General features: G+C 44.6%; 1 protein-coding gene across 1 annotated transcript in view; it reads left to right on the forward strand.

The window, feature by feature from the left end:
* The first annotated feature begins 23,713 nt into the window (after positions 1–23,713).
* LOC132072288 (bifunctional heparan sulfate N-deacetylase/N-sulfotransferase 4) overlaps positions 23,714–25,706 on the forward strand; it is a 48,595-nt gene continuing 46,602 nt past the window's right edge. Inside the window, exon 1 of the mRNA XM_059470469.1 lies at positions 23,714–24,694. Within this exon, the coding sequence (XP_059326452.1) occupies positions 23,714–24,694 (981 nt within the window). The remainder of the gene's footprint in view (positions 24,695–25,706) is intronic.

Consider the following 25,706-nt stretch of genomic DNA (forward strand, 5'->3'; position numbering starts at 1 on the left):
TAAAGAGCATCTCCAGCTGGTAACATCTGCATGCCCGGGCAGGCACACAGCCAGAAAAGCAGTGGATAATAATCAATGAACACTTTTAAACTCCAATTCTGCATCTTTGTTAGGCTTGAAGCCTTTTGTCTTCTCCATTATTTTTTTAATGAGGGTGATTTTTCCTGCTGATGTATTAACTGAAATGGACACAGAAGATCCCATGGGAGGTATCTCACACCAGGCACACCCTCCAGCTTGGATTTATCCTGGAATGAAATTATTTCTACCCCACTGCAATCTCCCTATCCCCACACTGCAGTTACTGACAGAAGATCTTGGGTCAGTGCATTTTCACCTGGCTCTCCCTCCTGGGCAGTCAGCCCCACAGACGCACAGGAAGACTCTAAACCTCTAATAGCCAAAATTGGTTCCAAACACACCAGCGCAGATTGTGCAGCTGGGTGTGATCCTCTGGGAATGCCAGAGGTGGCACAGAGGTGTCCAGGGCACCTGGATCCTGTCAGTCCCACTGACAGGTGCCTGGGAAAGGCAAGGGTTGGATGGCAGGGCCACCAGGCAGGATGGAGAGCTGCTGGAGTGCCCTCAAATGAGCTTCCACCTCCAGGCTTGTGCACAATGAAATAATTCCCTACTCTTATACCCTGCACGCAAATCTTCACTCCCACTCCTGCCTGTTCTGTACCCAGTGCTCCACAAAAAGCCAAAGTGAGAAGTTCTTGAAGAGAACCCCACCACTGAGAAGCAGCAAGCTGCTACCACTTAGACATAAAACCTCAAAACTTGTAACTCCAGTCAATCTTTTGCATGACTAAACTTTTAGGATGCACTTTACTATGGAGTTTTCCATTTCTAACCCAAACACTAAGCTTTCCTCTTCCAACAATAACTCTGCTGGCAGCATTTCAGTAGTTCTGGAAGTGGTGTTATAATTCTTCTCACCAACGTGTGCAAAGCCTCTCAAATTACAGAGCTTACAAAGAACCTAAAATTCTTACATCAGGGTTACAGGGGATTATCCAAACCCCCGAGGTTATGCAAATTGGCTGTAGTTATGCAGAGCAGAGCTCTGGAGAACATACCCATGTCCCTACTCCACACCTCATTCCTGTTTGATGGGAGACAGATCCACTGCCATAATTAGTGCTCCTATTTATGACTGACATCAGCTTTCAATATATGCTGCTTACTCATCTTCATTTTCATTAACATTCTGCATTGGAATGTCATTGCCAATGACTTATTAGCAGCAAAATAACAACAGCAACACAAAGAACAGCTGTGTTGGATAGTTATTGATTATTGAAAAATGTGTTATTAAAAATGTCAAGTGTCCATGTCATTCTAGAAAGCCTCAAATAGATTCATCAGAGCTCCCTTCTAACTGTTGCTTTGGGTCTAATCTAAGTATTCTTGTATTCACCAACATAGGGTGGTGTTGGGAAGTGTTGTTTTTCCCTACTCTGTCCTTGTACAGATTGATGGCTACAAATGCCATGAGGTGTCATCAACTCACTTTTAAATAACCCCTGAATGTGTGAATTAATGAGATGTAAACTGCACAGAAGTGCAGAGAAACCCACTCTGCCAAATCTCACATTAGTTAAGAGCTGGAAATTGTCCTTTACAGAGCACAGACCCCTGCATTAACTGTGAGTTGCCTGTAATTCTTCTCTTTCATTGCATCCACCTATTTTGGGACCCTGGCTAGTACAGCCACCCACAACCTGCTCTTTCCCACTCTCTCCAGACTCCTGAAGTAGCAGAGAGCAGAAAATGAGACACATGGCCCCAGAGAGGAGGCCCTGGCTGCCAGCACAGACTGCCACATCAGCAACAGGAGAGCTCCTAGGGATGCATCTGGATGCCCAGGAGGGGACCTGGCTTCAGATAAAAAACCTGGATGAAAAATTGAATTCAGAGTAAAAACCCAAACTCACTCATACACCCAACTGTTTATAGCCCATATTCATGTTCTGGACAAAAGCTTGGGGCTTTTTCTACTCCTTTTTGTATCTCTGGTTTGTGCTCCTGTTGGTTACTTTTCTTTCCTATTCTGTGAAGAATTCCAAGATGCCAGCAACAAGAAGCTGCTGTGAGGCTCCCTGGATCAGTTCTGCTGGGAAACAGTGAAACAAGGAGTGCCACGGATTTCAGCCTCACTGACTGAGCTCCAGGGCTGAGTACAACATTTACAGTGGGGCTTGTGCTTAGTGTCACTGCTGGAATAGAGATGTAATAAAAATAATTTAACCATCTCTGTACTTCCACAGCTTAGGCAGGATAACATAGCAGAGATTTCACGCAGTAAATAAGTATAGGAGAGAAATTTAGGGTATGAACTTGTTTTAAAGGTGCATGGACCTTTCAGTGTTCCAACTACCCAGGGGATTGAGACAGATGGAAATCAGAGCCTTGTGCTGAACCACACAGCAAAACCAGAGAAGCACAAAAGGAAAGCATAACTATAAATGTGTCTATGTGTCCCACAGGCAGGAAACAGGGGATACAATCAGAAATGCAGAGGATTCCATGCACCCCAGACACATCTCTACAAACCCTGTGTCCACAACAGACACCACCAACTTGGGTCCTTTTTCTTATGGGTTTGTCCAAGCACCTGTATTAAAGGAGGGCTCACACTTGCTGTGACCTGGTTACTGAACAGAACACTGTAAGCTAAAATGGGACTTTCCCCCTACAACCTACAATAGGTAATCTGCAAAATTAATTTCCTTCACGTCTAACGAGGCTCTGTGATGTGGTTTGGCATGCATTACTGTGTGTGTTAGTCACAGCCTGGCTGAAGGGAAATGCACCATCAAATTTACTGTAACAGCAATTTTCCTTGAGGTACATCAGCACAGATGAATTGGCAGAGCCCTAATCCAGGGTTTAAAACCATCTGTGATACAACATTGCCCTCTATGGGAGCTCAAGGTGTAACAGATTTACAACAGAAACACGGCGCTGCTGCTCTCTGGTCCCGTTCATTTTTTTAGCATAGTATCTACTTTCCTAAAACACTTCTCTTGAACATAAAAGCTTTATGCCACCAGGAGAAATCAACCTACTGTCCTCTTATCATGTAATTTATTTCTTTCAAGCCTACCCTTGAAATTGTAACAGATATCTCCATTACTGGCATTTAGCTTTTATGTGATAATTTCAGTTCACAGAAGCCCTGCTCCATGTGTGTCAGCATTTCTGTCACACAAAGACAATGAATAAACAAAAATTAAACCCAAGTGCACACAAGGCAGTAGCCTCAGCACTGGTATGAACAGGCAAACAACATGTGGAATATTATTTCTAAAGTGCCCCAAACTCTTTGGGGAGCCAAGACGCAACTCCAGAATATCATTACAGATATTTTCAAATGTAACCTGCTGAACATTAGAGCCACAAGTAAAGCAGGAACGAGCATGATAAAGAAGTACAATGGTTAAGTATCAAGTTCTTATTCACTCGGAGTGCTCTCTGGATTATTCCATCCATATTTTCCTTTGCTTATTTTAATTAAGTCACCCTTGTTTTCTTTCCATGAGAAAAATGTATTTTAAAAAGAAACCTCAGTCAAAAGATAATTGCTGGAGAGCAATGATCACTGGGCCTTGTTCACACTGAACTGTATTGCATACCCAAAACAAAAACCCAACCATTCCTTATGCTGCCATCCTGATATTTTAGGGTTAGTGCTGGAAGTCTGTAAGCAATTCCTACCTCCAGCAATGGGAAGCAATAGCAGTGAGACATTAAAAGTATTTCTTTAGCTTATTAACTCTGTTCTAGCAGATGTTGCAGAGACATTTCACATCTCTAGAGAAGGCCAGTTCAAAGTAAGTATAACATCATGATCTTGATTTCCCTTGTCAGACCAAAGCATTTTCAAGTCTTTAGCCTCCCTTTTGCTGAGCTCAGGTCTGTGTGGGTTTTTTAAATGTTATTTTCAAGCACAGCCTAGTCACATCAGTCTAAAAAGAGACCTTAGGGCACACTTCCATTTCCCATTTCAGGATTTCCCACCCTACTAGAGCATGAGCACGAGGCCTCCTCCTATAGCACCAGATAAAGCAGAAAACAAATTATAATAGGATTACCTAAAAAATTAAAAATTGCTAGGAGGTGAAACAAAACCCTGCACAACAGGATCATTTATTACAGCAATTCCTGAATACCAGTTTGAGAGTGTGTCAGTAATGGATTTTTCACTTTAAGTGTTTTTTAAGTTTTAAATTGTGGGATATAAAAAGCTCTGCTTGTGTGAGCTAACCTAGAAAAGAGTCATCCTTAGAATGCAATGGAAGCTTGATATCTAGATGGCAAGGACAGAAGAGCAAAAAGAGAAAGATAAATGTTCTTTGTAGTTTCTTCTTTGAAACTACCATTCCTGGTTTCACCTTTAATTCAGAGGTGGATTAGAGTATTAAGAGTCTCTGTAGGCAAGTTAAAGGGGACTCCCACTGGAGCTCTGGTCTAATTAAGCTACTTTAGGAATCATTCCAGTTTGACTAACTCAATTTCTTTTAAAAAGTAATCACTTAATACATCAAACAGAGTTCAAGCCCCTTTGTTTTTAATAATCAAAGAAGAGATGCTTGGGTTTGAGATTTGTAAGCCATCACTTCATGTTATGGATGACACTCCCTATGATAATTGCTGTGCCAGCAGCTGGCTTGCATTGCTGTCTGTCAGCAGCCCTGCCACAGCTCAGACATGGCAGCAGAGTGCTGCGGTCACACAGAGATCATTGTCCCAACCCATGGAGATCATCAGTCAGCTTTTGGTGCTGGCTTGGCTGGAGATCAGCGGGAGCTGGAAGGGCCCTGCTGAAGTTCCTGCAGGGAACAGCAGAGCCCTGCCCACCCTGTCAGGAGTCCCTTGCAGGTGCTGTGAGCAGAGCTGTACAAAATGTGTCACCACCCAAACCAGCCCCTGGCCAGCCTGAACTGGGGCTGGGAGCAGCTGCACAACGGGGTGACCCCACTTCTGTCTGCAGCACTGGGGACCAGAGAAACCCTGTGGTGGTCTCTGGTGAAGTACAACCTTTGTGAGTCACACAGCAAAGGATTCCCTGAGCTTTCACAGGAAGGGGACATGGGGGCACAGCCAAAGTTCCTAGATCTGGTTTTGTGACAGTTTGCCATGCAGGGGGGCAGCAGCCAGCTTTTATGGGTGAAGCAGTCAGGTGAATGGGACCTGCAGCTGCTTTTAGTCCTGTTCTTGCAAGGATTTACAAAACCAGACGGACTTGCTTACCAGCAGGGAGGTCACAAAAGGAGTCATCATGGAAACAGAGCAAAGGGGACACAACTCTTAGAGAGTGTCACATGCTACAGGGACAAACAACAAACCCAAGGGGGCTGAGCAGAGCTTAACCCTGCTCACTGCTTTAGTCTCTCCGGCTATACTCAAGTGTGGCCTGGGAAAAAAGCTCTTCTCTCTCCAAGCTCCAGTCCTGCCGCCTTTCACTTCCCAGGAACTGTCAGCTGCTTCAGGCCAAAGCAGAACCTGGGAAGGATTCTGTAAGGAAATTGTGGGGCAGAGCCCAGAAGGCTCCATGGATACACACAGACATCCATCTCTCTCACACATCAGGAGCCCTTGGCTCAGTGTCACAAGTGGTGACAAAGGTCAGGCTGTGGATTAAGCACAAACCCAATTTTTTCTTTGATGGTATCTCAGTAGGAGCACTTAAAACTGCAGTTTATATTTTCATAGCTGAGTAAGCACCTAAGACATAAAATAGTAATGTAATTAGAGATACGTGGAGCAGCTCTAATGCTGGATGTAAATGAATGTCTGTTGGTTTAACAGATATTTCCACATCAGTTTCTATCAGCACCCTCTCTGAAACTAATACATCCCAAGCCATACAGGAACAAAGCCACACTAGGATATCAAAGTAACCTTAGAGAGGAATAAAAGCATAAGATAAAGGTCATTACAGAACTGGTATGCACTGATTTGCCTTTATCATCTGTACAAGTGTGTCCAGACATAAAGAGGGGATCATAGAAGCTGGAAAAGAGATTGTGTAGCTGGAAAAAGTCAGCATTCAGGAAATCCAGCTATTTTTTACATTCTTTAATTTTACTTGAGGACTGAGCAGCATTTTTGCTGTTGATGTTGTTGCAAATCAGCACTTCATGCTTAAGAGCACCACCAGCAGCATGTTCTCCCCTGACATCTGGGAAACAAGAACAGCCCAGGACAAGGCAGGCACTGCCAGTAGAAGACATGAATGCCTTAACTGAGTTCTAATGCACAAAACTCAGCTCCAAGTGTATCCACATTTCATCCCTGCATTTCTGCTTCTGTAAAACCTCTGACATGTTTTGAGCCAGAGCCAAAATAGTCAGATGAAAAACCCCAACAATTTATTGAGACATCAAGACAACAAAATAGACTTTTCTTAATGAAATATATGAATACACAAAGAAACCCAAACCACATTCCACTATGCCTTTGTGTTTCTCGTACTTTTGATGTTAATCAAGTTCTGCATATCTCAAACTGCTGCTGGAGAACTACAACTAATCTATAACTCTTATGAAGTTGTCATAGTTCCTCAAATCAAGGGAGGTTTTGACAATTTGCACCATCTGAGGAACTGCTCTGTGTGTCTAACAAGACACACTGCTGTTTAATTACAGGCAGGTTCAGAAGGAATCTCCACAGCTCCAGAAAAAGCTGGTTCTGCCAGGAAGAGTAATTTTTTGGTTCTCTTAAACTTATTCTGAACTTCAGTGTCAAAAGCCATCTTTCTTTCACTAAAGGCCATAGATGTGTCTTGAGCTGAAAGAAAAGGTTCTGTGTCCTGCAGGCAGCTTTGAAGCATGGCCTTGGTGCTGTGAGGGGGTTTTTGAGAGGAGAAGAAGGGAGTGCCCATTCCAGTGTCCTCAGGGCACTGGAATAACAGGTGGGGAGACTGGGAGCAGCCAGACCCCAGAAACTCAACATAGGAGCAACAGAACCTCAATCCAGACATTCCTGTGACAGTTTCCAGACAGTCTGGAGAGTGAACCAAGGAGATACCACGTGTTCACACACTGACTTCTGAGAGGATTTGCTCGCTCTGCAGCACATTTAGGAACATCATTTAGTGCTAGGCTTGGCGGTGCTGGGTTAATAGCTGGACTCCATAACATTAAAGGTGTATTTCAACATAAATGTTCTAGGATTCTGTGTTTCCAACCACAGAACTGCAGGAATTGTGTTTTCCACATCTGCTAGTGTGAAGATGAATACTTTAAAATGTGTACAGACATTGCAGTGAGAGGTGTGTAAACTGCAAGAAGATTTGGACAGAACACAGCAACGCTCACTTTCACCTGACCAACAAAGCACAACAACAAACAACCAACCACCTAAAAAAACCCCACCAAAACTCAAAAAACCCAACGACTGTCAAACCTACAGTTCAGAACCAGAAAGTCATGTTTTCCACAAAGTTTTGGGCAAAGCAGTGGTAGGTTCCATCTCTAGGTTTTGTGCTACCAAAATAAGTAGAATAAGCTGTTGTGATTGCCTGTCTGTACAGGGAGGAAACAAACCACATGAGGATTAACAGCTACAGAATAATGTACAGCACCCAATGCAAAATCTGTGCTGCAGGGTAAGAGCCAGAAAAACTTATATCCTGGGGCAAGGATCTCAGCATAAGTGTGCTGCCTCATTAATAGACTGTTTTATTACTAGGATTTCTCTTATTTTCTTGTTTCTCTCCATCCACACTCAATTTCTGTTTCTTGCTGTCCTGTTTTCTTTCTTGTCTATTTTCCTCTCAAGCAGAGCTTGAGGATTATGTCATGACCAGAAGGACATTCCAAGTACCTCAAGTGCATTTGTGACTGAGCTGGAAGAGTTCAATTCTCTCTACTACCCAAAGGAAAGGGAAGTGAAAATTCAAACTGCACTCTTATCTCCCAAGGGTTGGTGTGCTCTTTCTGCTACACAGAGTTGGAGCAATTCTGCCAGCAGATTCCCACATGTTTCTCATGAGGGCAGACCCTGGCACAGTCATTGTCCTGATCCCGCACTTGAAATGAATCACCAGCAGAGCAAACAGCTCCGGAGGCAGCCCTGGGAATCCACAGCCCTGCTCCTTCATGTTGAATTCACCCAGCACAGCAGGGCTTAAGCCAAGGATTTCAGTTCAAAGAGTGACTTTAGCATCTGAATTAAAACACTCTCAACAGTTTGTGCAAGCACTTGGCCACTGGCCCACCCAGGAACATCCACAGCGCAGTGGTGGCTTCCAGGGGGCAGAGCGCTGCTCCCACCACACCTGGAGCAGCACAGCTGTCCCTCAGCCAAACCCTCCTGCTCACAGGCACCTCTGCAGTGCTCCAAGTGCAGCCAGGAGCCAAGGACAGCAGTGCCAAGAGCAACAAACTGGACTTTTCACCCCATCAGATAAGCAATGGAACCTCTGGCACTTTTCAGACAAAATGCACCAGAAGATTTCCTCCTGTTGGGAAGAGACTCTGTAACTCAGTTTGGCTGTTTTAGTTTGCAGCCTGACCAAGCTCTGACCTTCACACAGAATGCAAGGAGGCACTTGCTTACCACCCAGCTGCAATGGGATCTCCATGCCCAGCATTCCCAACAGTCTCTGGAAAACAAATCCCAAATCTAGAGCCAGGCAATAGGTGTAAGGCATTTTTTAAAGATCTCTCAGCAAGTGCTTTGTAATTAGGAATTGCAGGAAATTACTCAGTGGTTTGAATCTTAATTTTCCCTCAGTTTCTAATTTAGCCAGAAGGAATCAATAAGCCCCCAGTTCAGAATCTCTACCATCTCCGAAACTTGGATATTCACAGAGAGCAAACAGCTCTTCATGTAGAAGGTCCCAGCTGAAGGATGTAAATGCTGAACTGCATGGAACGCCATTTATTCACGCTGCTTTGGAAACACAAAAGGTTGAGCTGACCCTCCTATGATTCAAATCTGAGTTTACAGTGTCATTCATCATCTCAGACTGGGTCTGTTCCAGTCTCCTTGAACAAAACTATTTTCTCCTCACATTTGCTGCACAGAACTGGCTGAATTTCAATTCCAAGGTGCATTGTACAAAGAACAGTTTTGGAGTGAAAGATGTCAAGCTGGCAAAAACTGAAAATTAGATTGGAATGAAATCTAATTCTTTTAATATACAAAATGTTTAGTTTTGCCTCTGTAATATAATTTGAAATCACATAGCAATCATGTTTCTTGGCTGTGGAGGCTGGTTTTGTATCCAGCTGGATGAAATGAAGGATTTTAATAAGAAATTAAGCAACAAATAGGTGGAACTTGTGTCACGTACAGCAAGAAAATACTTTTCACCTTCGAGCACCGAATATTTGCTGGTGCCAGGGAACGTTTGCTGGGTGACTCCTCCTTGATTTTGGTCATGCACTAAAACCCACCTTTTATTGTATCAGATGATCTTATCAGTGACCTAACAAGAGAAGGAACCAAAAACCTTCCAGCCCTGGGATTTTGTTAAGCCTCTTTTTTAGCACCTGGAGACAGTGAGAAGTGATGGGGGGCACTGGGGGCACAAGCATCCTCCTGCCAGAAAAATGATTCTGCCAACTTTGCCTTGCTCCAAGGCTTTCCGCTGCAGGCTCCAGGTGTAACACCGGGAGCTGGAAGAGGCACTTCCCTCCCGCATTTGGGGCGGGCAGGAGGGGAGGTGGTCCAGCCGCGCGGTGACAGATGATGCAAATCCCCGTGGAGCGCGGAATCCATCGGGGCGGCGGGAGAGGAACGCGGCTCATCTCTGAACCAGCCCCCGCCGCGGCGTCCTCGCCGAGCATCCCCCCTCGGCCGGAATGACATCAGGGCAGCTCCGAGTCCCTGCAAGCCTGCGGGCTGAGTAGCGGCGGGATCGGCCGCTGCTGCCAAGCGCAGCCCCGCGAAGCCGCCGCGCTGCTGCCGGAGGTCCGCGGGAGCCGGAGCCTGACTCCGGCACTCGGAGCGCGGCGCCGGCGCCAGGACCGCGAGCAGCGGCTCCTGGGCTGATCCCAGAGTTCTCGCAGCCTTTCTGCCGGAGCCCGGCGTCATCCCCGTGCCCAGGAAGGAAGCTGCATTTGGAACGCTGTGCTGAGCAGAGGTTTGAATCGTTCCAACTGGCTGCTCGCTCTGAAAGGACAGGCTGGGTACAAATGAGATGTGACTGCGCCGGTGGAGTTCAGTGACTGGGGCCGGAGCAAGAGGAGCCTCCCTGGGATGCTGCTGAGAGCTGCTGGCAGCTGAGAACTCTGCCTGGTTCACCTGGAGCCCTGTGAAGAGCTTTGAATAGCAGGAGTCTCTTTGCTGCACACCAGGAAAGAAATTCTTCTCTAGGTAAGCTGTTCAGCTTCTCAACCTCTGCTTGTGGGCACACATTCATACATTCATACCAGCACACAGACAGTGCCTACACTCAGAGCAGGTACAAATACCCAGAACGTGCCCAATGATCTGCCTGGAACCTCTGCACAGTAAGTGCTTCCAAAAGCTGCCCGGGGCCTGCCATCCCAAGGATTGTTTGAAAGTTTGAGATGAGATAGTCTTTGCCACACGCCCCTGATGCCAAGGGATGTTGCTCCCAAGGGAAGCAGCTGTCTGCCTACATGTATGAAAGATCACAGAAGGGGGAGCATGGGAAATTAGGTGAGGAGGAAAAGAGGATACAATTGCTTCTTTAGTCTTCTCCACATCCTTTGCCTTTTTTGCTACCATCCAGCAAAGTTCAGCAGTACTACTGCACTGAAATGACTTGGTAGAAGCTTTCCACGGAGATACATTAATTGTGCACCAAAGGAAGAGTAATTGTACTGTGAGGAAGCCAAAACCTACAGATCTGCTCTCTTCCAGCACTTTGATAGCAAACTACATCTGTCAGAAACTTTTTTTTTTAAACAGCATGATCATTTATAGAGTGAAAGCAAGGATTGTTAGAGGCAGTAAGAGCTAAACCGAAGAAATCAGTGTGGGCTCTTCAGATGCTCCAGAACCCAGTCCAGCAGCAGCCCAGGGGTTTTATCCCACAGCTGGCACAGGGGCTCCAAGTCACTGCTGCTGGGAATGAACACTCACAGGAAAATGCTCAGAGGTGAAGAAGTCTCTTCCCACAAGCCCTGCACTGTCCTAACCACACATACCAACAAAACTCCAGGCTCAGGAAATTCACTCTTCCCCAGGGAATTTACCAGGTCATTTTTTACTAACTCCTGTTAGTAAAACATTAGTTTTCCACATTCTCATTCATATTGCCTGAAGCCTCCCTCCTTCCCTCTGTGTGAATCAATGCTGCAGAGTCTGGCCTACCCCCTGTAGCAGGTTACTCCACCTCTTCTAGCTTTGAATGCTCTCAGAGAACAAAATAAAAAGAGAAGTAACTCATTTTCACTCCATTTCTTCAGTAGCTTGAATCATGATCCTCCTGCTCTAAATGTTCAGCCTGGAAGGACAGCAGGATCTCCTTGTTCACAAAGTTCCAATAGCTGGCCATGTTTCCAGGTGCTCCCTCTCTTGCCCCATCCTGTCTGTGCACTCTCCCCATGCACCTGTTCCCCTCCCTAAAGCTGTACTGCCTGCATTGTTTTTGGGAATGCTGCCCTAAAGGAGGGGCTGGGGTGGGCTCTGAACTACCAATCCATTTAACTAAAGAAATTCTTGGCTTTGAGTTCCCTCCAGAATCTTACCAACCAGACCCTATGATCTGCTCAGTTGGGTTGGATGTTCTCATGCCATTGCTCTGTGCACAAGTTTACAGCTGTCTGTCAGCTTTTGTGCCATTTCCCCAGAACATGGCCTTTTTTGGATTCATAATAGATGCCTAATGTCTGAAAGCTTCAGAATTGAAAGAAGAGTATCTTCATGTCTTGTTGACACCACTCTCTTCTGCAAGGCTGTGGAAATGCTCCTCTAACTTGCCTTTTATCAGACTAAAACAAATTCAAAGGGTTACATTTCAGCAGAGAGCAGAATGCTTCAGTGACTGACCACTTGCACACACACACCCCCCACATACAAATCCTTTTCAACCTGAACACCCTATTAACCCACACCATCAAGTTCTGCAAGTCCTATTAAAATTTTATGGGTGTTTAGAGGCTGTGATATCTGCTGTATCACTCCCTGTAATGCCCATGATCAGCCTTAGCACCGTGCAGGAATCATGAGCTGCTCTAGAGTTCAACTGCCATACTCACTATGAGCAGGATAAAAATATGCTAAAAGTAAAGATGGGCTTTTTTAAGGTTGCAGTACAGGAATTATCCCAGCAGTACAATGAGATACTTTAAGGAAAATGTGACCATATATTGCATACCCACGGCAATACTGAGCACAGAAAATGCTGATAAGTTCCTATTAGTTCTGACTATGAGTTTTCAGTTAGATAAACAAAAAATTGCATTTAACTCTATGTCCCCAGAAAAAGATTCATCATTTCTCTACAAGCAGTAAAGGAAGCCATATAATGAACTTCTACCAAATAAAAAGTATCATTTCTGTTCCAAATCACTCTGATTTTTCCACAAACAATTTTGCTTTGACTGCCTCTATGACCATAGAGCTGGCTGAGCTTCAGCTGCATGAATATTCTGCTGTTTGCTTTCATCAAGCGTTTGCCTTGCAAAGCTTCCATAATCCCAGAATCTAAGAATGGTTTGTGTTGGGAGGGACCTTAAAGAGCACCCAATCCCAACCCTCTTTCTGCAGGTCCATAGGTGCATCCAAGAAACTGCTTTCCATACCCGCACAATTGGCTTTTCTGAACAAAGCGACCCCTGGGCTGAGAGCAGCAAGGCATTGCAAGCTGGGGCCGGCTGGCTGAAGGAAAGGTTACCTTGGAATTGTGCAGGAAGCTGCACTTGGCCCAGCCTGGGGAGTCATTTCAGGAGCAGGGCATTGAGCTTAGGGTGAGCCAAGGGCTCTCCATGCTTCCCAAAGGGAGGGGAGCCTGGGTTGAAACCATTTGCACATGTAAAGGAGCACAGTGTAATGGGGCAGCCCATCAGATCCCTTGTTCTCAGGCCTGGGATGCAGTTCAGAACCATCAGAGGAGGTAGAAGGGCTGGACTCTTAGGGAGAAGGAGGATCTCTGCTGGAAATTGGGTAGAACATCAGAGTCCTGCCTCCCACGTTGAGATAGGCTGAAGAAGGCACAGCTCACAGCAACAAGTCTCTCTCTCCTATTGAGATGCTAAAGCAATGCCCCCCACCAAGGTAAGCCACCCAGAAGAGTGCTAGATAGAAATTCAGCATCAATTCTCCATCTATGTCAACATTCAAATTAGAAAAAATTGAGCCATTAAAAGTATCAGGTGCTGGAAGAAAATGAAAATCATGCACATCAATCCTAAACATTTATTACAACTACGGTCTCTAATAATTACAATGGAATTGGAATTCCTACTGAAACTACAGTTGCTACAGAAAAATAATAATATTTTACCTAAACAGCAATGCCACCAGAATTACATGGCAACAGCACACCAGTACAGAAACCATATCAGTATTTGATGAGGAAAACACATTGGCACCACAAGTCATGGATGGCCATTTGAACTCAATTCAAAAGGAAGAGAGAAATATTAAAACCTATTCCCTTCCCTCTGGCTACAGAAGGGGTCTCAGCTGCTCTCCCCAAGTGGAAGCAAAGGAAGCAAATTCATCCTCCCTCCTCTGCTGCAAGGATGGGTTTTATAGAGCCAGAACAAACACAGAAGGAGAAGCCAGGGCAGGGTGGGAAGGGATTCCCTCTTCCTCCTTGGATGCTGGTGGCATAAGAACTCCCCTTACTAAACCTGGCCAAGGGAGATCAGGCTGATGCCCCACAGCTCCAGACTCTTACTAATGTCTGGGTTTTCATCTCCCACATGTAAATATCAGTACCAGGCACAAACAGCAGAGAGAATCATGTGTACAGGCTCTCCCCTGAGCAGAGCTCTGCACGAAACCTCCCCTCCTGAAGGACTATCCACAGCTACTTATTCCAGCCCACTCTCTGCCAGGCTCCACTGAAAGGATTGCATTTAGCTTTTAGTGTACAAATAAGTGTTCTGATAAATAATTAATAGTAGCTGCTGGCCGTAGAAGAGGCGGCTGTTTGGAAAGTTAAAGCAGTCTGTCATGAAATATGCACCCACCTCCTCTGTGCTCTACTTCCAGGGGCTGTTCCAGCCAACATCTTGTCCTTTTCCATAGGACCATAGATGTGAAAGGAGGAGGCCAGGGTTCAAGTTTCAGACCCTCAGAGTATTCTGGAATTTGATCTCTCTCACTGGGGTATAGATTACCCCCTAAAGCACCAGAAGGGAGGGCAGGTGGTCAGTAATTCACAGAGAAATGTTTGGAAATGAGAGGAAAGGGCACTCTTCTAGGCTTCTAGGTAAGATACAGAAATTAGACTTATTGATCACATTTGATTTTAAAGCCCTCAGAGCTTCTCAGGGTTTTTTAACTTAAACAAAAAAAAAAAAATCAGGGCCCGCTGCCTTGATATTTTGCCAGACTACCTGCACTCCACCCCCCCCTAAATAGCTGGTGTAACTACAGAGCATTTTTAGTTATTACTACTCTATAGACCCTATTTGGGGTGCAATTTTAAATGGCTCCACTACTCTGCCCCTTTGAGTCCTGCTGTTTAGAGTGGAACTGTGCATCAGCGTCCTGGTGAATTAATCACCTGCAGAAGGGCATGGTACCATTGTTTGTACCTCAAAAATCACAGTTAAAGACTAAGAGAATTTTGTAATATCCAGTGTGCACACAGCAAGCAAAGTGAGCCACGCATGCCTCCAAACACCTGACAGGCTCCCATCAGACTAACTCCCCATCAGCCTTGGTGCAAGATCCATGTGCCTGCATCAACCACAGGCAATCATTCTGCACACTTAGATTTTTAACTGAAGGACCTCCCATAAGGTGTTCTCCCCCGGGAAAAAAAATATTTGGCAGAAAATAAAGTCTCTATGTATATAGAGTTACCTAAAACTGAGCTTTATGGATTACAAGATATTGTGTCAAATGATGAGACACAATTTTGTCAGCCCCTTCCATAACCCAGAAAGTCAGGCTGGATTTCCTTGTCCATGATACACCCTGGAGATTGTTTTTGAAAACCAAGTGGAGTTCTACATTCAGCCTCCAGGAGAGGAGGACAGGGATGTGAAGACAATTCCAGCCTGATTCAGGAGCACTATGTTCAGAAAGACTGACAACCATTTGGATTTTTTTTTTTATTCCACACTCTCCCCCTTCAACAATCAGTTAATGCCTCAGTAGTTCAATAAACAGAGATTTTTCAAGAAAGCAAGAGGTTAATCAAAGCCTCTCTATTCCATCACAGAGCTCTAATGGCATTAGTTCTAGTTCCAGTCTCTGAGCTGAGCATGACTCAACAAAAAAATCCCTTGAATTCCCAAGCAGGACCCTTATCCTACTAGTGGCATTTCCAAATTGAACTTTATCTAGACAAAACAAAGAATAGATCTTTCAAAAGGAAACATTTGTTTGTATTTTGAACCAAGAGCAAAACAGTATCTATAGGTCACAGATGACACACCAGAAATCTCTACAGAGATCTTTCATTTGACTGACAAAGTGGCTCCTCTCAGAGAAACCCCATAAAGCAGTGGCAGGAATAAACACAAAGGAATTTAACCAGGCTACAACAAAAAAAGAAGAAATAGGAAGCAAGCACAGCAAACACATTTGCCTGCACACGAAAGCATGAATTTTGCACTGGCTTTCCCAAAAGCACACTTCGCAATATCCCTGCTATACACATCCAAACCAAACAAATAATCTTAGAGCATTTTACAGCTAATGTCCATGTAAAGGTAGAAAAGACCAGTATTACCTCAACAAAGACAGGGAAAATGAAATACTGAAAAAAAAATCACTGGCCTCCAGAGGGCAAAGCATGACAGTGGCAGAGACAGAAATTAAAGGTTCTACTCCCTGCCTTATCTTTTCACCATAAAGCATTTTTCCTCTTGATAGGCAAACAGTACCCCTCCAGTCATTTCAAGGTAAGAATTTCAATTTGTGTTAACCATCTTGCATAAAACTTCCTCTGACTGTCTTGTCTGCAACACTTAAGTACATTAAAGGGAAAGTCTCTTGGATACTGTAGTATTTTTGTTACATGACCACATTTCTCTGTCTAGATTAGGTTTACTGACGGCAGTCATGTGTGCAGCCCTAAGTGGTCCCCACAAAAAGCTGATCTTGCCTGTAAAGAACTGGTACTAAGACTCAGGATTTTCTTGGAGGACTGCCTAGGACCTAGTGTAGAACTAAAACTAGAAAGAGACAGGAGAGATACTACAAACTTAACTTGCTGCTCCCCAACTGCCATGCAACAGAAGCAGTGCTAAATGCAAGTATTTATGAGCAAGGTGGAAGAGACTGAATTTTGCCCTTTAGAAGGTGTTTGGAAGTCCAAGAAGCATACACACACACACAAAATAAAGGAGGTACACGTGGAGGGTCACCCTGGCTTCATCTACTCTCCTTGCTTCATTTTGCTTGGAAGCCACTACTTGCCAAGCCCTGCCAGGTTGACATCAGGACTGGTGGCTTGGGTAATGCCCCAGCCCTCACATCTGCTCTGAACAGAGATTGGTGGGACCAAACTCTGAGTCTTCTCCCTCTTTTTCTAACAAATCCTCTCAACAATAACCAAATCCTTGGGCCAGTGAGGACAAAGGTAGAGATAGGGGATTCCGGCAGAAATTACTCAAAGAATAAATAAAGAGAAGCTGTTATAATGAGAATCAATGTACACAGAGCTTGAAAACTGTGTCTGACTGGCTGGAACTGGGCTTGAGCAAACTCAGCATAAAGCCCTGTTTAAATTTCATGTGGCAAACGTGCTGTATGAGAGATTAAAGTACAAAGTCTTTGTTATCTGGGTTTAAATAGACTTCCTCTGCAGTAGCAATAGATCACTACTATGTGACAGCAGTAGTCCCTCTGAAATAAGTTAGTGGCCTCCTTTTAATTCCTAGCACAAATGTGACCACATCTGACTTGCTCACAAACAGTCCCTGTGACAGGATACAGACACCACAAAACATGTTATTCAATGAAATATATTGGCATTGGTAAAAGAGTGGACACATTTTAATTATCTCACATGGTGGCAAACATTTTTAGCTCCCAGAAAAGCAATAGGACAACAGAAAGTGTGGGAAACAATTAACTACAAAAAAAAAAATCATAAAGACCAAATACTTCAGCTTCTAACAGGCTGTTCCAGAGCCTGGGAATATATCTCTCTTTTTTTGTAAAAGTAAAGTTTTAGTAATCACCCATAAACCTGTAATCCTTGGTAAATTGTCAAAATCAATATAGAAAATCTGCAGCTACTTGGTTCTAATAGAACCATAAGAAAGGTTTTTAGCAATTTTTTTTTAAAGGCTTAGCTTTTCTACCCATTCAGGCAACACGTACAGAGTTTGGCTACTACATTGATTGACTTTTAGGAGTCCTAGTTAGGCAGCCATTCTACTGCACAAATGTTGTGTCTCAGCTGAGTTCACAGCACAAATCATTCTGTTGGAACTGGAGAGCTAATTGACAGCCTTAGGAAGGGGGAAAACACTACCAGAATAGATGGACTCTATTAAAACATCTGATAGAGCATCTCACAAAAGTTTTATTTGAAGAGTTAAATGAATTCAGATTGGCTTCCATTGGAGCATTAAACTATGAATTGAAAAGTGATGAAGAGCCATTAACCAAGCGAGAGCAGGAGATTTGCTGCATCAAGTCAGGGCAATGTTTTGTGGGCTGCCTCAGAGCACCGTGCAAAGTCTGTTTTTATTCACCTCCATTCCCCTGGGCTGGGGCACTGAAAGCATGGTGATTCCACTTGCCCTCTCCAGTAATCCCACTAGGAAAGCAAAGCAAGGACTCGATTCTGCAGGGCACACACTTCTGTGATTGCAGCCCCAACTCCCTGCCCTGACATTTTGGTTCTGTCATCGTGGCTTTGGCACTAAGCTGCTGCCCTTCAGATCATCTCTCAACACCACCTTCTCAGCCTTTTGCTGTCCTACACACATCAAGAAACAGCTGCTGAAGGCCATTATGCAAGGGGCTGCTGTTTCCAGCTCAGCCACGGGGTGTCTGAGTGACCTTGGAAAAGCCAGGCTTGATCCCTTTAATGCTGTTTAGCTTTTTGAATTTTTGGTGAGTTACTGGTGAGAAGTGGTGGATCTTAACACCATCAGTCATGCTAGAGAGACACATTTATTAGAAACTGCATTGAGAAAGTATATTTAAAATAATCATTAAATTAAGTCTGACCTGAGAGTTAAGCTGTTTTACCTGTGACATCAAAATATCATGTGTATTGTGATAATTGTGGTACCACCACACAACATCTGGAGCTGCTCAGATGGTGAGTGTGGTCACTAACACTTATCTGTTGTGATGATCACTAGAGCCACTCTGTCATGAAACAGGAAATACATGTATAGGTTCTCTCCTCATGCATGGCTCTCCTCAGACTATACCTTAATTACTGATTGCTGGGAGCTTCCACTCCTGACACTCCAGAGAGAGCACGAGTCAGAAATTCCTGAGAAAATGTTGCAACTACTCATTATGTTCAGAAGTACCAATGCATTAGAGATCCATAAATGGTGCCATTTGGAGGAAGCCTCACTGAAACATCCCAGATGGGATATTTATGGAATTTCTGGGTGGTCCAAATGACCATGGGACTGCTGGAAGTTAATGGGTCACAAGAAGGAATCGGTGAGGCTGAACATCAGGCAACATTCATCACAAGGGTGGTCTGGCTAAGTCTTAAAACACATTTCTACAAGGAGCTAAGCCACATGAAATGTCACATTTGGGCTGGGGAACCAAAGGATGTGCACAGGTGTGAGAAGATCCCTATGGGCAAAACTCATCTGCAAATCACCCTCCAACCACTGCTCCACCAGGGAGCCTTCTCACCACCTTCTGAAATCATCTGGAAAAGCTCAAAGTCAAAGAGAAATAGAAGTCAGAAGGGTCAAACAGCTCCCTTCCAAGTATTGTTTCATGCTAAAAATCACACCAGCTTTCATCAAGTGCACCAGTTGAGGTATTTCAAACTCTTTTCTTTATATTCATTGATTATTGACTTCACCCTCTGGCATCATTTAGCTTTCTGAAATCACACAAGATTATATGTATAATATAGACTTGATCAAACGGCTGAAAATACTGAAAAATTGGGTGTTCAACTTACACATGATTATCCATATAAAAGAAACAAAAGAGGTGAAAGTACTGAGCAGCCTCTCCACTCAAAAATATTAAAATAGAAGTCAGAAGCTCTCCAGCCCTTATCAGCTCAGAAGCTGGCCTTATGCTAGGTAAAGAGAGTTTTCTAATACTTTGTGATGAGCTATGAGAAGCTGGTATTGAGACCTCTCTCAAACAAAGCCACATTTACAAACATAAAACACACTGCAGCTTAGTTAAGTTTGAAAAAAAAAATACTTTCAAAGAGGATGTAAGTTTTGTGAGCTCAGCCAAAAAATCTCCTGGAAACTTTTCTGAGGGAAAGAAAAGAAAAATGCTCTTTTTCTCCTTCCTCAGTGAACAGAAACCCTGAATTTTTGCAAATGGTCACCAGGAGTCATTTATCACTCAAATCAGGCTGCTTGTTTCTGTAATGAATGAGGAGTCTCATGGAAGGAGCAGCAAGGCAGCTGTCATAATTCATTGGGCTGGCAGTAAATGACAGGAGTCAGACAAGCTTAGAAAGAAAAGAAAAAGGAAAGGCTTTACATTAGGTTTTTAGCCTAAAGGGAAGTTTTATATATAGACAATAAAGACATTCTGACTTCTGATTTATGACAGAATAAGGAAGGGGAAGCTCCAGTCTGCCTCCAGGTGAATTGCTCCTAGCAGTGCACTGTGGTGCAGACAGGAGATTGGGAATGGCCACAGTGCTGTGGAACAACCAGGGTCCTGCTGCTCTGCTGGGCAGTGCCAGCACCGCCACGCTCTGAACCCACTGCAGATGTCAAGCCCATTAGCTCCATCCTCAGGGTGAGCCAGCACAGCTGATGGCTTCATATCCATATTTCTACTTCCCGCAAGCCCAAGGAGCTCAGAGATCCTCTGCCTACCACGATCAGAGGCAAGAGGAGCTCCCCCAGCCCACACACCAAGTGTGCTGGCTCAGGCACCGAGCCCTGGGGGAAGCTGTCCCCGTGGGAGCTGGCCCATGAGGAGCCAGCCTGAATTCCTGCTGCACAGCTACCACATGGCATTACCAGGGGGCTGCTTCTCCTGGCTGTCGTGCCATCAGTTTAAATAGTCAAGTCCTAATCTCCCAATCAATCATCTTCAGAAGTAGCACGCTTTAGTCATCCATCAAACGCCTTTCTGCGGGCAAGCAGGAAGTGTTATTTAGCAAGGAGGCAGCAATTTTTAAGCCTCCATTTTTCTTCAGCTGCCTGAATTAAAGAAAAATTAGAGTCCCTGCAGATGTGTCTGACATCACAACAGAGCTGTACTGCAGCGTTCTGCTCTTGCTGGGCAAAGGCCCCACATGGAGGAAATCAGCTCAATGGACAAGATCTACTGAAGGACCAACCCTGGATGAGTGCAGCCTTGATTCCTCAACCAAATGCGCTCAGCTTTGGCCTTTACCTCTCTGAAGAGTCAGTGAGCGCTCATCAGTGACCACAGGAGCACAGGACCTCAAATACCAGTTACCAAGAAGCTCCATAAGTAACACTAATTATGAAATGTGGCCTATTTTCATGTTGCTCAAATACATCTAGCACAGGAACTCTACAAAGATAGTTGAATTCTGGAGTGAATGCAAAGCTGTTGAACTTAAAGGAGGAGAGTTTCAAAGGCACAAATGGCACTTAACTTCCAATTGCCTTGGAGAAAGTTCCACTAATGGCTAATTTAGCTGATTTATTTTTATAACCTTTAATTACTTCACACCATTTTTTTTAATTGAACAGTATAATCAGTTCAACAGAGCAGTTGAAAAACAATGGGCAGACTAAAAAAGGTACTCTCCAATGTCAGGTTTCCTTATGAAAGTTTAAATTCTTTATCAATTTTAGGTAATTATGCATCTCAATAAGTGGGAATACTCGCACTTAATTACAACATCTACATACAACAGATAGTAGCTAATATGAAATCTGATTATTCATATTTTGTCTCAATGAGATTTTACCAGTGTTATTGGGAGGAAATAATTAGGGATGAAGACCATACTTTTGTTTTGACTAGTATAAAGTCAGGGGCTTCTCCTGTTTTAGTAACACAAGCTATAATATTGGCGAAGTTGATTGTTTTGACAGCTTGCAATACCAGTACCCAGGAGATCCAGCAGGGACAAATACTGAAGAAAAACTGTGCCATTTTAGGTCTTCTCACAAGCTATTCCCTTGGGCCACAGGTGGAGGCTGAAACATTTGCAAACCATCCAGGGTGATGCAGCGGCACATTTTTTCGAGCAGAACTCCTGCCTTTTATTTAATTTTAAGCATCGGAGTCTTAATTAAGGTGTTTTACGTGCCCTGGGGATTTGCGACGCCTTCTGGCGGGAGCGTGGCCGGAGGCAGGGCAGTGTGCTGCGAAGCGTGGGGAGAGCCGGTGCTGCCTCGCAAAAGCAAGAAGCGATTGCCCTCTAGTGCCCAAAGCAAGCCGAGGATGCACAGCCCGGGGAGCGGGAGTTCAAGATTCTTTCCCAGTCACCTGCCTGTCTGGTGCTGACCGAACAGGCTTTTTGCAGTCAGCTCTTTGCTGGGGGGACACATGACCCAGCCCTGGAGGCTGCCCCTCCCACGGAGAGCAGGAGTCCTGATCTGATAAAGTCCTGAGGGAGTCCTCAATGCCACCCAAACTGCAGCACCATCTTGCAGAGGATGCTTCACTTGATCCGGTGTTATCTTTTGAAGGAATCTTAATTGGAGGTTTAATAAGAAGTGAAATCCCAGCAGGCAGACAATTGTAGAACAAGGGAAGCACCAAAGCAGGGCAAATGCTCTTAAGATTATCAGGATGACTTCAAGTTCCTAATGGTAGCTGTGATTCCTCTTACATTTGTTCTCTCACACATAAGAAATGAGTAAATGCATAAAAGGTTTCCTATTTCTGTCCCTACCTCACTCTCCTCTTGGCCAGTTATGTGACAGAGCAGGGTCACTACTGGAACAGCCCAGAATCCAGGGGTCTCAATATCTCCTTCCAAACTTCCAACTGAGGAAGGTAAATCAGATAAGAGCTTCAACCCACCAGCGTCACAAATGGTCTCAGAAAACAAACTCCTTCTTTCTAAATGCTTCTTACAAGCATTTTCCAGTTTTAGGTGCAAACCTTAAGATGAATGAATAGTTTTCAGAACACAAGTCAAAAATGTAATCTGAGTTAATGGAAGAGGACACATCAACTGGGAAGGATCTGCCTGGAAAAAGCATTTCTTCCCAGCAGTTCCAAAACAGTTCATTGTTTACTGTCTCACATTGTTCCAATAAACAAACAACATCAATAATTCACAAAGATGTTAATTCCTGCTTAAATTCATAGAGCAGCAAAGGCTATTTATTTAGTTAGCTTTAACTGCCTCTGAATCATGGGGTTTATTGTTACCAGTGGCAATTTCTCATGAACTTAGGCAGAACTGCCAGGAATTGCACAAGGGCTTCAGAGCAATGAGGTTTAAGCACCCTGTCCTTGATGCATACAGGAACAGACCAGAGGCTGAGGGCTTCAGCCAGAGGTGCCATGGACCAGCACACACACCACCTACTTGTCCACCCAGCACTAAAACAGCTTCCTTGAGGTACTTCTCCTTCTACGCAGCACCTCCCACTGATCACTGAGGGAGGCAGAGCCAAGCACAGCTGTACCCCACATTAGCAGCAGCCTGCTCATTCATTTGGAAAATCCCCACAGAATCTTTATACTTCCTAAACCGGACCATGAACTCTGATTGCTCTAAGTGCAGAATGGAAACTGGAGAGAAAGCCCTACAAATCTCTCCTCAAACTCCTGTCATATCTTTCACTTTGGTAACATTAGTTTTTCAACCCAATACAGAATTTATACCTTATGTAGTTTGAATTTGATGCAGAATATGGTCCCAGATTTAACAAATATTCACTTGGTCCAAACGTTGCCCCTAAAATCTTCCATTGTTCCATCTGCAATAGTAATGACACATTTTAGATAAGACTAGCAGATAAGGAGATGCACATCCTCAACTAGTTTTCTTCAGAGTTCATTTCTGCATCCTAAGAACATGGGGGAGCTGTTTAATGCAGTTTATCTTAATGCACCAAGAAAGCAAGTGACACTGAGTGCTCCTTGAACTACTCAGAACTTCCGTCTTTACTCACATTACCAGTATCAATCACTGGCCTTATTAATGTGTGGTTTTAATTGCTTTATGGATTTTGTTTTACTTACTCTTCTTTTACTTCTTGTTGCAGATAATGTTAAGAGTCCTCTTCATTGATTATTGGCAGCTGCTGCTCTGTGAGAAAACCTCTTCCAATTTGTATTTCCCGATCCTTTGACTTCCTGCTCCGGCAGCCTTACAGCCTCCCCGAACACCTCATAAATGCACTGCAATGGTCACATGAACACCTTGGAAAGGGAACTTCTGCAACTCCTCATTCCCATGGCACATTAGGAGGAGCACCTGGAAGAGTGCTAAGTCCAGCAGGAACTGGAAGCCCTGCCAAAGATGAATCTCATCGGGAAGCTCCACAGAAGCTTCCGAATGCTGGTCATTCTCCTGGCCACCTTCTGCTTGGCAAGTATTGTCATCTCTGCCTATTTCCTCTATACTGGCTACAAGCAGGAAATGGCCCTCGTGGAAACCACTGGGCAAGCAGAGTGCGAGGACCTCAAACTTCTGCCCTACAGGTCTACGGAGCTGAGAACACCTAAGCCAATTGATCCCTCTAGGACTGATCCCACTGTGCTCCTGTTCGTGGAAAGCCAGTACTCCCAGCTGGGGCAAGACATCGTAGCCATCCTCGAGTCCAGCAAGTTTCAGTACCACATGGTCATTGCACCAGCCAAGGGGGACATTCCCCCTCTCACAGACAACGGGAGAGGGAAGTACACCATCGTTATATACGAGAATATTTTAAAGTATGTGTCCATGGACTCATGGAATAGAGAGCTTCTGGAAAAATACTGTGTGGAATACAGTGCTAGCATAATTGGTTTTCATAAAGCCAACGAGAACAGCTCCCCCAGCAGCAGGCTGAAAGGGCTGCCCTTGCAGCTGTACAACAACGTGGCCCTGCGAGACTGCGTGGTGAACCCTCGCTCGCCCCTGCTGCGCATCACCAAAGCGCCCAGGCTGGAGCAGGGCCCCCTGCCCGGCCAGGACTGGACGGTGTTCCAGTTCAACCACTCCACCTACCAGCCCGTGCTGCTGGGCGAGCTGCAGTCCGCCAGGCCCACCCCGGCCTCGCTGCCCCGCGCCGCTCTCCATGCGACCGTCATCCAGGACCTGGGCCTGCACGACGGCATCCAGAGAGTCCTTTTTGGGAACAACCTGACCTTCTGGCTCCACAAGCTCATCTTCATCGACGCCATCTCCTTCCTGTCGGGGAAGAAGCTGACGCTCTCCTTAGAGAGGTACATTCTGGTGGACATCGACGACATCTTCGTGGGGAAGGAGGGGACGAGGATGAACGTCAACGATGTGAAGGTAAGGCAAGAACAGGGGGATACCATCCCAGACACGGGTGCATGCTAATGGGAGTTTAAAAGGAGGCAAAGCTTGTACAAGCTGAGCAGCCCTTTTTCCTGGTAAGGGCTGGAAGTGCACAGGTGCAGCCAGCAGATGCATAAACCACAGCCTGAGATGAAAAGGCATTTTTCCCACAAACATACAGAGATGCACTTATGGATGTGTCTACGTAGGGGCATACACATGTTGCACATACATAATACCTTGCACATACATAATATCTTCTAGAGGCCTGTTCTGTATTATTTCTCTCATTATTGCTGTCAAGTAGCCAGAACACTACAAGACAGTTGCCTTTTTAAACCTCACCATCACTGCACTTAAAAAAAACAAAGAGCAAAAGGAAAAAAAGAGCCTGAAGAAGTCACAGCCCCAGCATGACTCCTAAGAGTTATCAGGATAATTCTCATTACAGACTAGCAGGTAAGTATTTAAAGTTACCAGTGACAGGGTGGAAGCACATCATGCACTTGAGCAAGTGACATAACCATCTGACAGAGTGAAAGGCCCACAGACTACTCACTGGGGGCTCTTCTACACTTATTTTCCTGATTTGTTGTATCCAGGGACACCATTAAATTTGGTCAGAGTAATTCTCAAAGATGTGTGCAGCTCGGAAAGAATAGACAGAGCTCAACAGCATGACAGTTATTTCTTGTCATTTTCCACATGTGGGAATCATAGAGATTAATTGAATCCCTAAGCATGCAATATCACAATCTCCAGCATTTATTCTGGAGGGTTTTTCCTATAAATACCCAATGCTTTCAGGAACAATAAGCAAGCCTTTTGTTTTCAAAAGCACATTTCTATTTCATTTCTAAACCCTTATTTCCATTTCTACAATTTCTATGTTCCTCAGCCTCCTCTCCAGACCTTTGGGGTAGCCAAACACCCAGCAAGAGCAGTAGTCTCACAAACAATTGAAACAATTTTGCACATCAGAACAGTTGGGGCAATTCCATTAGCC

The sequence above is a fragment of the Ammospiza nelsoni genome, chromosome 4 (assembly GCF_027579445.1).
Source record: "Ammospiza nelsoni isolate bAmmNel1 chromosome 4, bAmmNel1.pri, whole genome shotgun sequence".
Lineage (NCBI taxonomy): Eukaryota > Metazoa > Chordata > Aves > Passeriformes > Passerellidae > Ammospiza > Ammospiza nelsoni.